The sequence below is a fragment of the Seriola aureovittata genome, chromosome 6, assembly GCF_021018895.1.
Source record: "Seriola aureovittata isolate HTS-2021-v1 ecotype China chromosome 6, ASM2101889v1, whole genome shotgun sequence".
NCBI classification, from domain to species: domain Eukaryota; kingdom Metazoa; phylum Chordata; class Actinopteri; order Carangiformes; family Carangidae; genus Seriola; species Seriola aureovittata.
The window spans coordinates 8,872,363-8,885,223 of NC_079369.1; the positions used below are offsets into that span (position 1 = coordinate 8,872,363).

General features: G+C 39.2%; 1 protein-coding gene across 1 annotated transcript; it reads right to left on the bottom strand.

Moving 5' to 3' along the window:
- Nucleotides 1-2,422: 2,422 nt before the first annotated feature.
- On the bottom strand, nucleotides 2,423-12,517 carry map2k2a (mitogen-activated protein kinase kinase 2a). The gene is made up of 11 exons (XM_056378860.1): nucleotides 11,530-12,517; nucleotides 11,117-11,327; nucleotides 9,747-9,893; nucleotides 9,510-9,587; nucleotides 8,991-9,042; nucleotides 6,525-6,649; nucleotides 5,703-5,916; nucleotides 5,437-5,501; nucleotides 5,222-5,283; nucleotides 4,367-4,412; nucleotides 2,423-4,251 (listed from the first exon to the last, which is right to left on the bottom strand). The coding sequence occupies exons 1-11, from the start codon at nucleotides 11,616-11,618 to the stop codon at nucleotides 4,141-4,143; spliced, it is 1,200 nt and encodes a 399-aa protein (XP_056234835.1). The 5' UTR covers nucleotides 11,619-12,517; the 3' UTR covers nucleotides 2,423-4,140.
- Between the last annotated feature and the right edge of the window lie 344 nt (nucleotides 12,518-12,861).

Below are 12,861 nucleotides of genomic sequence, written 5' to 3' on the forward strand. Positions count from 1 at the left end.
TGATGTTGCGCCACTTCCAACCGCCCACCGCACGCCCCCTCAGTGAATGCAAGCCAGCCATTGTGCCATGGAGTGGGATGGAGCACAAGATGAATTCTATGATTCTGTTGCACCATAAACCATCTCAACACACCTCTGAATGCACTTTTAAGTCATATATTTCATGCACATACATGTAAAAATCTACTTCACACAATGTTTCTGCCTGTAAATTGTTGACTTTTGCCAGTCTCATAGGAGGTGTGTCCCACAGTGCAGCAGGGCTTGACACTGACTTGGCACTACACAGATAACCTTGCAGGGGAATTGTGGGGCTATGTGGCAGGGAGAGGCAGTGACACTACCTCTGCCTAGAGGGCAATGTTCAGCACAATCGCTAAGCATCTGGGGGTTAAAGCTTTTAAACTTATAAAATACACATCAATTGTAGCATTTGGACGTTTGGTGCAATAACTTGCTATAATTTGCAATGCTAGGTGAAGAGGATGCAGGTGGATAAATTGTAGCCAAGGTGAAATTAAAACAGCCGAATATGCACTTTCACATAAATACATAATATTTACACAAGTTGCTTTCTATTCAGTTCGTCCTAATTACCCACAGTCAGAATTAGTTGTTGTCAGCCCATGGCAGTCTGAGATGATGTCAGACACTTTTATGGCAGTGTCGCCCTTCAGTCCAACATAAATTGGTCCTCTCCAACTCCAGACACCCGACATCAGATCTGTGTTTGTCATTATAGTCTGAATGGTGGTATTAAATTTAGCTAAAAAAGGGGGCAGTTAACAAGAATCTCTGAATACAGATTCCTGCTTTACCAACTAACAAACAGTGGTGGATGAAGTATAGCAATATACAGCAATGTAAAAATACTCCATTACTAGTAAAAGTCCTGAATGAAAAATTCTACTTAAGTAAATGTACATGGGTATCAGCAGCAAAACATAGTTGAAGTATCATCATTAAATCATTAGATGATTAATACTGAAACATCAGTGTGTAAGCAGCATGTTACGGTTGCAGTTACTGGAAGTGGAGCTAGTTTCAACTACTTAGTACACAGTTTTATATACAGGGACACCAGATAAATCTGAGAAGTCATGAGATGAGTAATGATAGAGGAAAGAAACAAAAGTTCCAATACATTTCTATTATCGCTAATCTTTATTTTTGTGGGATATTGGATCATTTGAATATATATCAAAATTAAACCATATGAGAGGTTTAGGGGGGAGGGGGGGACTCTGTTTTATGTAAGAATGGAAATACTCAATAAAGTATAATTAACTTAAAAGTGTACTTAAGTACAGTACTTGAGTAAATGTACTTAGTTACTTTCCACCACTACCAACAAACGCTGAAGCAGTTAGAAAAACTGTAATGTAAAAATGTGTGTAGGCTGTAGGCCTAATGAACACTGGATGGGGTCAGGAGTTAACAGTTAACCAACTTCATAAGTTGGAAATAATGGCGATTTTAAGGTTCACAGTAACCCCAAATTTGGACTTATTTTGTTGGTAAGACACAAACTACTGTGTTTGTAAAGCTCTAAATAGTTTTTGTAACTTTAAGACTATAACGTTAATAAGCTAACTGAACGTTACCCATATAACCGCACATTGTTGAACTGAGAATTATTATTTTTTTTTTTTAAAGTTTGACTTTTTCTTTTTTAGAATATGACAAGAAATATTTTAAAAAAAATCCACCTACCTTTTTAAAGTTAAATAGTCTGCATTCAACTCTGATTCACCTCTCAAACTGTGTAGTCAGTTTATTGACAGTTAGCTAGCTGGTCCAATTAAGCTTATGTGCTGTTGCCATGGTTACCGGCTCTTTGGAATCTAGGTTACTTTAACCGACACCTGGCAGCCAATCAGAAACGAGTATCATACAATCATACGTTCAAGTTATCAAGTATGAAAGTGAATCTGAAAATTAGACTACAACCAGGGACAGGATTACTTACACCAGCGCCCCCCACCCACTGCCCGCCCTAGAAAATGTTGACTGAACTCCAAAAGCAAAGTCTCTAAAATCTTCCAATTATTCAGACTTGTCACATTTGATTTTAATGTTAATGGTGTAGTATTTTCAAAGCATTTAATCACCCCCACAGATGCTGTTAAAGCCTTCTTAACAATATTGAAATGGGACAACATTGAATGTTCTTATTTCTATCTACTCATGTGCGGTATGTAACCCCCCCCCCCCTTTCTGAAAAAAATCCCAAATTCCAAGGAAAAATAGAAATGGTGGCTATGGCCCTTACATCAACCATACCATATCATCATAAATGAAAAACTCTGAAGTCTGAAATTTGCATACTAGTGGTGCAATATCTGTTAAATGTAAACTTTGTCTATTAGAGACAAAGTAATGACAGTGGATTTCAATAAACGTCATGAGTAAAAACTTACAGTACATTCACAAATAAGTTTTATTTTCATCTTTTTATACATTATAACCATATCCAACACATTTTTATATTATAATAAAATGACTCTTCTCCCTTGTCATTTACATAAATCAAAAATTTGTATATTAAGACTGCAAAATAGTACTCCTGTAATTTTTGTATATAGCTTTGTACACATACAAGTGACAATGCATCCAGTTTGCTCTGAACGAATGCACATTTCTGGGGGAATAAGAAAGGGCAGCCATAAGCAGAGAGAATACGAGAGCTCTAGCAAGACGGCAGGCTAGCATGTAACACCACCACCATGTGACCAACACTGACCTGGGTTAAATTTTTGCAATCAAACCCTTTGTACTACTGAAATTCCACTTGCAATCAGTTTGTACTTTTATCACAATTAATTGGGCTAAATCACAAGGAAAAGGTTTTCAATAATGTTTAACCCAAGTCTTTTCCAAAAGCACACCTCTGTTCTGGTTGTGTCCCAAGAGAAAGCTTGGAGCGCCACACGTAGCAGTACAGTGAGAACATAACCAAATACACTTCAGGGGAAAGTACAGACCAACAACTAAGAGAAAAAAAAAGTTAGATTAGTCAACGTGATTGAAATTTCATATTGACATTGCAGAGATTCAGGCTTTTGATAAAAACACCAGCTAATCATCCCCATCATGATCTTGGGAAATAAAATACACATACAGTATAAGAAAGATAATAAACCATGCTATATCATCCCATGAATACATTTTGATCATTGTTTTCACAATGTCAATAAAGACATTCTGGCATATATCAGGCCACCGCAGCATATGCCTCCTCGTATGTGAGACACACAGCGTGGGATGTGGATTGAAATGTATGTCGAGGAAACAATGTCAACACAATCAAAGTGTAGGTCACTGAATGGAACAAAAAAAAAAAAAAAAAATCAAAATCAAAACATTCAAAGTACACTGATATACTGTTCATGACTGTGCATACAAAAAAAACAACATATCAGGCATTGAAAAACTTTAGTAGTCATGAGTACCTTCTTTGGTTTGTGACACTGTTTAGCGTGATCGCTCATTTACCTAAAAGTTAAAATGACTCCTTAAAGGCCCATTTGTGCTGCACTCTCTACTCACAAATTTGATTATTATATTGGAGGTAACTGCAAGGTCTCTTCAGACAACGTTTTAGCATGATTAACTTCGACAAAGGGATTTTAAATCAAAATAACTGCATTCACCTTCAATAAAACCAATTTAGAATTTGCAAGTAGATAATGTGTTTGGATTTCTCTCTGGTCACTCAGCCCAACAAATCTCTACAGCAGGTAATTTATTAAAATACAGTCCCACAAGCCATCAACTGTTGCCATAGAAAAGAGATTAATACAGAATATTCAACAATACAAAAGAAGTTTGTCAATCAATGCAAATTCAGCTGACACACTGGCAGCCCTTCAGTGCTTTACATCCTCTGTAGCAGTGTGGAAAAGTGAGCTGTGGCTACTCTTGACACTGGCATGGTGAAGCTGTGGTCTTACAGTACAATGACTCAACGGGCCCTGCTGCTGGTGAAGAAATAAATGAAGGGGGAAGCCAAAACCGTTTTACCCAAGAGCAAGATGAAAAAAGTGCCAATATGTGTGATGGCTTGTGTACATGTATGTACAGTATATGTATGTGTATGCAAGCAAGACCCAGAGGTGTGTCAGGGCAGTGGGGGCCTGTTCACTCAGTGCTGCGGGTGGGAGTGCTGGGTTGGTTGAGCCCCATGGTTTTGCACAACCATCCGGCAAAATCAACTTCTTCCACTTCTGATCGTTTGATGAATGTATGACTCTGAAAGAAAACCAGAAGGGAAACCATTGTTTGCACTGCTAGAATCATTAACAAAGAAATCACTTACCCAGTAATCAAACTATCAGATAGATGGAAATAAAGCTCAGGTACGCACCATCAGCATCTTCAGATCGGCTCTCTCAGCTGGATTTTTGATCAAACTACAGACACAAATGACACCAAGAAGGTTACCGACATGAGAAATCCTTAATAGAAACATTAGTGCTTCTTTAATGACTTAAAGTCCTCCTTCACTCAAAAATATGTTTTGCTTATTGTTACTTCTCTTATATGTTTAAGCTTCACTGTGTCGAAAAATGTGTGAGCTAATTTGACACTAGAACGCTGTTTTCATATTCATCCGCTGAGGAGGGAAAGTTTCGTGATTTTGTGACATCACAGCTAGTTTGGAAGCAAATTGTTGCTCAGTATGCAATTTACACAAGTGTGCTGTGGAAACTTGAATCCTCCAGTGCACAGACATTGAGAATCTGACTTTTCAGTGAAATACGAGACTTCATGTGTCTAGTAGTTAAAACTTAATAAACAATATTTGCATATTTATATACTCTAGATGTTTGATTGAAGGAAAATATACATATAAATGCAATTTTATGTTTTTAACTAGGTAACTGAACTTTGTTGTGGATAAACTGTATAAGACAAATTATTATTCCAATGAGAATATTTTTATGTCTTCAGGATCTTTAGCTGGATTTTATTATTTCCAAAATACCTCTGTACTTCAAACTGTAACCACCTAACACAAAACAATACGTATGCATTTCAGTCAACCCCAACTGCTGCAAAGATATAACTATATAATATTAAACACAGATGGAAAACAAATTTCAGCTTTTAGTGATTTTATAGCAATCTACCTGATTAACTCCGATTGTTCTTTCTTGTTGAAGAGCCAGTAAGAGCAGTCTAAACATAGCCGAGTTAAACATGTCATTGCATTGCTCACCATTTTGTCACAAAGTCCTGGAAGTCATTGGTGAAGACACCATGTGGCAGTTTAGGAGGCGGCTGAGGAAGAAACAAGAAGCAAAAGATAAAAAAACAGAGCAATTAAAGAAGACAGGTACAATACTGTGTGCTTGTGCAAGCTGAAGAGATAGAAATGTGTGTGTGTCTGTTTGACTCAATGTATTGTGAGGTGAGGTATGTGATCTCTCATACCTCATTTACAATGTAGTCCAAAAGTTCAAAGATTGCCATGGCAGGTCTACTGTCCACCCCATGTCCTGTGAACAAGTGGAATATCATTAGCATAATTCAACAAACAAACATTTTTGTCACATATTAAGCAATGTTTATCATCAGATTATATTTCAAAGCTTGATCATGCAACCATTAATGTAGAAATGCTAAATCAGGACTACATATATGAGTTTTGATACTGTTTTATATAACTGCGTATTCGTGTGTGCCTTTGCGTTTCATACCGCTCACGGGCCTGCCTGGTGGTCTGGGCCTCTGCGTGTTGGTGTGAGGCTCTCCCTCAGCTCCGTCCATAACAGCCCGTCCAAAGATGGCTTCCAGCTCTTTGGCGTCTGGTGGGGGGATGGGGTAGCGGCCAATCGCCAGCTCCACCAGTGACAGACCCATGCTCCACACGTCAGACTGAACTGAGTAGTGAGTGCCCTGCAGTCTCTCCGGCTGTTGAGAAACACACAATCTACGTCAGAGGGAGCAGGTAGAGCCAAGATGCCAGGCAGGAGTGTGGGATGGGCAGAGAACTGGGTGGAGAAGGCACAGGAAGTGGAGGAGAGGATAATGGAAGGGGAGATGGAGGAGGGGGTGTTATGGCAAGGAGAGGTGGGTGCGGTTAAGGCAGGAGGACAGAGGATCGGAGGGTTTGGCAGGAAGTGAAGAGCAGCTTTGGACTGTTTTAGTTATAAGGGTGAGCAAGGACAGATGTGTGTGTTGGGAATTATGATGAAAGGGCAAGTGTCTCTACACCACTGGTTCTTTGTGGGTATATGATGAGACAGTCAAGCAGCTTTCAGCACTGCACCCACCAGGTGTCTAAGAGTGAGTGGAAAGGAGGACAAGAAAGAGCGAGCACAGTTGCCTAGGTCTTTGCCAAAGAGTCCTTTCCTGGGCACAGCCCTCGGTTCTTGGCAGGGAAGTGAGGGAGGGCCAGAGGAAGGGAAGGCAGAGGGTGGGGCCAGTGAACAAGAGCAATGTGAGAAAAGAGGAGAAGGAAAGTGGGGATAGGGCCAGAGGAAAAGGGGTGGGGGCGCAGGCGTGCAGAGCTGACTCACCGACATGTAGGAGCGCGTTCCAACAAAGGAGTTGGCCATGGAATCTATGAGCTGGCCGCTCACACCAAAGTCGCACAGCTTGATCTCCCCGCGAGAGTTGACCAGAATGTTGGAGGGCTTTACATCTATGTGGCAGAGGGGATGTGGACAAACAGACGTTTGTTAGTTTTAGTGAGACTCTTCTTCTTGCTGTATCTCAAATGTCATCCATACTTATCACCTCACTATTGACTTTGTAGTCATCAGGATGAGAATAGACTGCTTATAATAACAAATTCTAAATAGCAAACAAGGACACTATCACACTGGTGTTTTAATATATATTTGGGGATATGCATAGGGCCATGAATGTAGCTGTGTATGTATGACCATGTCCACTATGTACTGATTGTGTCCTGTGTTTTTTTATTGGAGACACTAACACATACAAGCTCAAAAAAAAAAAAAAAAAAAAAATCCCTCCAAGGACATAAAAACTATAATATCAAGACAAATGTCTTTTGTACATAAAAAAAATAAAATCTTTTTTGAAACAATTATTCAGAGATGAAAATTTTGACCAGGACTACAGGGTGCCATGAGGGCTGCGGGTGGCATGCTCAGCGCCCCCCAAGGTTCATTTTCAAGCAAGGGAGAAAATAGTGAACATCTCTTCCTGAGTCCCTGTTATAGACAAGCCTGGTCCTCAACATTTCCCACTCATCACAAAAAAAAAAAAAAAAACATCCTGCAAAATAATGGGGTATGACTGAGCCCTGCAATCTGTCCTCTGTGGTGACTGACCCCCTCCCACCGACCAAGGACATGTATGAAGTGACTGAGAAGGAGGTGGCATGAAAAACCGGGGGAATGATGGAGGGAGACATGGAGGGAGGGGTCGACAGGGTGCGGCTGCTGTATAATCACATCTGAGAGGCTGTAATTACTGCCTGAGCTCACAGACAACTCTGTCCTAGAGTACCACCGACCCTGTAAGACTTCACTGCACTGCACTATGCAGGTCTGACCGCTGCCTTCACCAGTACTTTTCATAACAACACACCCATGGTTCCTCACTGGTGTGCTGTGGAAAAGTTGGCTGCCTTAGACATTGCTATGGTCATATTTTCAATTTTGTTTGAATGCAAAGATAATGTTTTTTACTAAGCCTTTTTTGCTTTTTGCTACAAATTTCTTTGATCAGATATTTCCAAATAACAGTCTGCCTTGTGGTGAGTGTGCTAACTGTCTTAAGATGTTGATGCAGTGCATATGGAGGAAAATGCAAGAAGACAATTAATACAAATTTGAATGAAAAACTACATGGAGGCCTGGAGCCCGTCTAGTTAGTGTGGCACATTTGAAGTGGTTTCATTGACAAAAAAAAGTTCATAGACATTTCGAAATAGAAATCATACTTAAATGTTTTTTGTTAGTGTGTTTGAGCCTGTTTCAGAGCAGGAAGGATAATGACAGTGGAAAATTATCCTGCATTTTTTTTTTTTTTTAAATCTGATGTTTAGACTGTAACATTCTCTGCTGGTTGCCTCATCAGCATCAGCAAATCTTAGCCACCAGTAACACTGAAGGAATGGGAATCATTATATTAACCACGACAACTGTCCATAAAAAAACATCTACATTGCATTATTACTAAATGAGATTGACTTTTCTGTAATCTGGCCAAGCTGCCATTATGGGATGCCCATTTCTACACATTTTATGGCCATTTCCAGACAAAAGCAATTTAAACATATTTTTGTTTTAGCACTTTTTAACTACATTGTTGCCAACCAACTGAATGTCACATTAACAAAAAAAAACTAATCAAGGATTGGCTACAAGAAACATGATGATGTGCTCTAGTTAAACACTGCATAGTACTGGTTAACTGTTGCAGCAAGGTAGTAAGAAGCCAATGTGCTCAATAACAGTTGTAGTTAGAAAACTGAATTGATCAAAATAACAATTGTCATTATTTAAAATTTGTCATCAAATACATTTTTCTGCATTAGATAAAACTTTGTCTACACAAACCATCATGAGACTGTACTTAAAATACAATTTTCAGTATGTCATGAAATACATTTTGGAGCATATCTATCAAAACCTTTAGTCATCTAGGTCATGGGTTATCTGAAGTCAATGACTCTGAGTTTTGTTATAATTCATCCTTATTCTTCTTTCTGAAGGAAATTCACAGGAGTTAAGCCAATAAGTAAAACGTAACTGTGTGATAACCACTGCATTCAATGGAAAGCTTGAGATAAAATTTTGTGATGTGTAAATTAATCAGTAACGTTACCACAACATGAATGTCCATAATACTATATTTTTACTACTATTTTTACTAATAATTAGTCAATCACCTATTATTTGATTAAGTAAACTACATACTTAGCATCTCTTGTACTGCAGTGCTGAAAATGTTGGACAATGGATTTTAAGAGCAATGTTATATATTGCGACTAGAGTACACCACCATACCTCTGTGCATGATCTGGTGCTTCTCCCGCAGGTAGGCTAATCCTCTCAATACCTGTAAACAAGAGCAGAAAACATTACAATACAGTACGCCAAATCTCAGGCAATAGTGTGTACATAAAAAAACATATATAAACATAAGCTTTCATGTGTGTAAATGTTAATTAAAAGAAAATCCAATTAATTTGGTAGTTCATTTTTACATTTGAGTTATTTGGACTTAATACAAGAGAAAAAGTTAAATAAAACTCGGTAGGCTCTGTTGTTTGTGACTCATTCATGACAGGTTAACACACAGCAAGTTAAGCAACAACACAAGACACATACACCCACAATGGAAGAGCAGTGCATATGTAAATACATTTATAGTAACAAGCTACAAATCTTTATACCGCTGCCAAATTTGAACAGCACACCTTTTTAAGAAATTATAAACATGTCACATCTGATTAAAAAAAAAAATCAAATTGAAAATGCAGAACGTTTACTTTTAAAAAGTAAAAGCATTGGAGAAATACATACAGCTATGCTAACTTTTCCCAGGATTTCTTCTGGGATTCTTCTGGCTTCCTTCAGGACCTGGTCCAAGGATCCACCATCCTGCAGCAACAAGTAGCACAATTAAAATCTAATATAACATTTTAAAAATCAAAACACATGCAGGCTTTTTGGGAACAAATGTTTTGCACAAGAGAAAAATACTCAGAAACTCTGTGGTATCAAACCACATGAATTCACTTAAGAGTTTTTGTCTCTCACCATGTGCTCCATACAGATGCTGATCTCCCCATCGCTGTAAAAGGCCCCATAGAAGCCCACAATGTAGGGGGAGTTGCATTCATGCAGCACCTGCAGCTCTCTGATAATCTGGTTCCTGATGGCAGGCTTGATTTCCAGGTGGATCAACTAAGAAGGGTAAATATGAAACCATGAACTGTGGGTCTGACAAAGACAAATGCATGGGATGCAATTACACCATTCACTGCCCATCTCAATTTAACGCATTTTTAACGCAGAGGTGCTGGCTGGCATAACTAACACTTTGCTTTGTTAGAAATTTCAACACACACTATTTAGAATTTCATTACATTTATCTTTTTAAAACAGTGTTTACTGCAATAAAAAGACAAGTTGAAGACAAGTCAATACACAGCTTGAAAGCATACACGCTTGAGCTTGCTTGAATTGCTGCTGCAGAGTCTGTATGCAATCCCAGTAATTTACTATCTCATCAACTGTTCACCCTGTGTTCTGATCAAAATAGGGGGAAAAGAGACTAACCAACTCGCTGTAAGTATGCAACACTATACGAGGATAGCTTTAAGTGCTCAACGGGTACTGTATTTGAGGCAGATACATATAACTATATTTCAACATTTTTAAACAAACCCATACAACAGTAACATACTTTTGATGAGGATCCCTTTAGGTTTTGTTAAATATTGTGACAAGATATACATATATAAGTTATAAATGACCTTTTGCAGTGGAACAAATGAACTTGGCAGTGCTCATAAACATGGGACAGATAGTTTATTAGGAATACTTAGCTAAAATTAATGCAGTCTAATACAACAGTCCTGCAATAAACCCTACCTTCGTGAAGGTTAAATGTTCAGTTTTTTGTTGAAATTGTGTTAAAGGGGTGTTGGTCCAATTGTCTGATCATTTTGGAGGCTACAATTTGTGGTACTGTTGAACTGTTGACAGGTGTTCCTATTATTTTCCCACCCCATTCAAATCAATGAGGGTAGGCTAAACAGACACACCCCTTGTATAAAGTTTACAGCACTTCAAAATACCTATTTATGTTATATGGATATGAATTGTGTTAAACAATATAATATGTTATATGAATAATTTAACTATATATTATCCTACTCCTACTTTAGATGAATATTGATGTGTTTATTTTTGTTGTATTTGAATCATGATGTAGTGTCTTTTTCTCCAGACAGTAAGTCAGTGGGATCCCAGGTAGACATGGGTGAAGCAAACCAAGTCGGCACCAATGCTATAATGCAGTAACAAAATCTAAACTGAACAAATCTGGAATGTGTTTTGAGTAAGCTCACTCCACATGTCACACTTCACCTGTAAGAAAGCATTCAACAAGTGGTAATTTTCACCTTCCGGGCCATGACCAAACCCGAGGGTTTGTGGCGGACCTTGTTGACCACTCCTCCGTTTCCAGCACCCAACTCACATATGGGGTCAAAATCCTCATCCTTCAACTCCCCAACCTGAGCTTTCTGGGTGAGGAAGGCTTCCAGTCGTTTCCTCTGTTGTTCGTCCAAGTCCAGCTCACCCAGTTTCTTTTGTAAGGCCTCGAGGTTGGCTCTGTGAGGACGAGACAGGTGGTAATACACACAGAGGGAAAGGATGAGACAGGGACATGTAACATCTGTACATGAATGGCGGTGCACAGGACTTATGTTACAGAGTGCTAACAAATGGGGATAATGTCTAACACAGAGCAGTTTGAGGCATTCTCTCTTCATCACAGGTACAATTAATTTTAACCCACGGTAGTGCTACTCACTCAGATGCAGCATCAATGGTGTTAGAGGTGGCCTGTCCCTCCCCAATGGGCGTAATGTTCAGGGGCACGGGTCTTCTTTTGGGAGCCATGTCGATATCTACCCTAAACGACTTTCTAAAATAATGCGCTAACCTGCTTTGAGCTGGGCAGCTGCTAATTTAGCCTTTTCCTTCTTCGAAACTCAAGTCTGAAAAAAGCAACAGGGTCAGCTCTAAGTGGCTAGTTAACTTAGCTGGCTAACGTTAGCAAAATTAGTATACTTTCGGTAGCATGTCAGTTAGCCAATGTGATAAAACGTATCATACCAAGGTGCGTCTTAAAAGTCAGGTCGTTAGCCGGTGCATCTATAGCGTTTGGAGTAGGCACATTTCTATTTTTCTGTCTCTTCTAGGTTATCTACCTGCTGCTACTAGCCATTAGCCACCTAGCTGCTACTAGCTAGCACCAGCTCCTGGAAAAATCGTGTCCTGCGTCTCTCAGTCCTTAAGTGCAGCTCCTCGCTTCTCAACGTCCACAAGACAATGGTTTTTACCGGCTGCTACACCGGGAGACCGACTCTGGCTGGCTTCCCTCCGCAGGACGGCAGCGTCCCAGCAACAAATTCCTCCGTGTTTCAGCTCAGGGTGTGGGGCTCTGAAGCGAAAAGGGCTTTGGCTCTGGTTGGTGGTGCTTCAGTACAGGAAGCAGCAGCTGCAGCATCAGACCTGTGTGACACCCACAGGGAGAGCCCTTCATAAATAGCGCGAGACTGAGACCGTCTGACAAGTCGATACGAGGGATGCAGAAGACTCATGGGAGATGCACGACATCTGCAGTTTGTAATAACACCTCGGGTATGCTGTTTTTATTTAGGTAAATGCTCACTTTGACCATATCTTATCCACCCTCTGCTGCTTTCTTATGTGTTTAATGGCAGTTAGTAAACAAGCTGCGCAGTACATTACTGCCACTCAGTGGTAAAACTCTGAAATTTAGAAATAAGAATACACCCCCACAAAGTTCAGGATAAAACATTTGAAATAGTTGTTCAAATTTATTAATTCAACGTTTGAAACTTGAGTGTGGATTTTCAAAAATTGGATAGATCTGTACATACAGTAGACCTGTTTAACTCATAAAAAAAATTCTTAATATAATCAAAATCTGAAATAATACTTTTCAGCTTCTTTATTCATTAGATTAGCATAATATATTGTATATTCCTCCATATTGGCCCAGAGCTTGCATGTAGCCATAACTATCATATAGAAGAATCAAAGTTTCATTGTCTTTGCCTTTTCTACATTTATAAACTAAATCTTTCTAAGCTGAAGTAGAAGGGATGTATGTACT

What these genes read in the sequence shown, in the direction of transcription:
- map2k2a (XM_056378860.1), bottom strand. Translation starts at nt 11,618, where the DNA reads ATGGCTCCCAAAAGAAGACCCGTGCCCCTGAACATTACGCCCATTGGG. An exon ending in GAACGCGCTCCTACATGTCG is followed by an intron (nt 5,917 to 6,524) that starts GTGAGTCAGCTC and finishes GTTTCTCAACAG; the next exon opens with CCGGAGAGACTGCAGGGCAC. An exon ending in ACCAGGCAGGCCCGTGAGCG is followed by an intron (nt 5,502 to 5,702) that starts GTATGAAACGCA and finishes ACTTGTTCACAG; the next exon opens with GACATGGGGTGGACAGTAGA.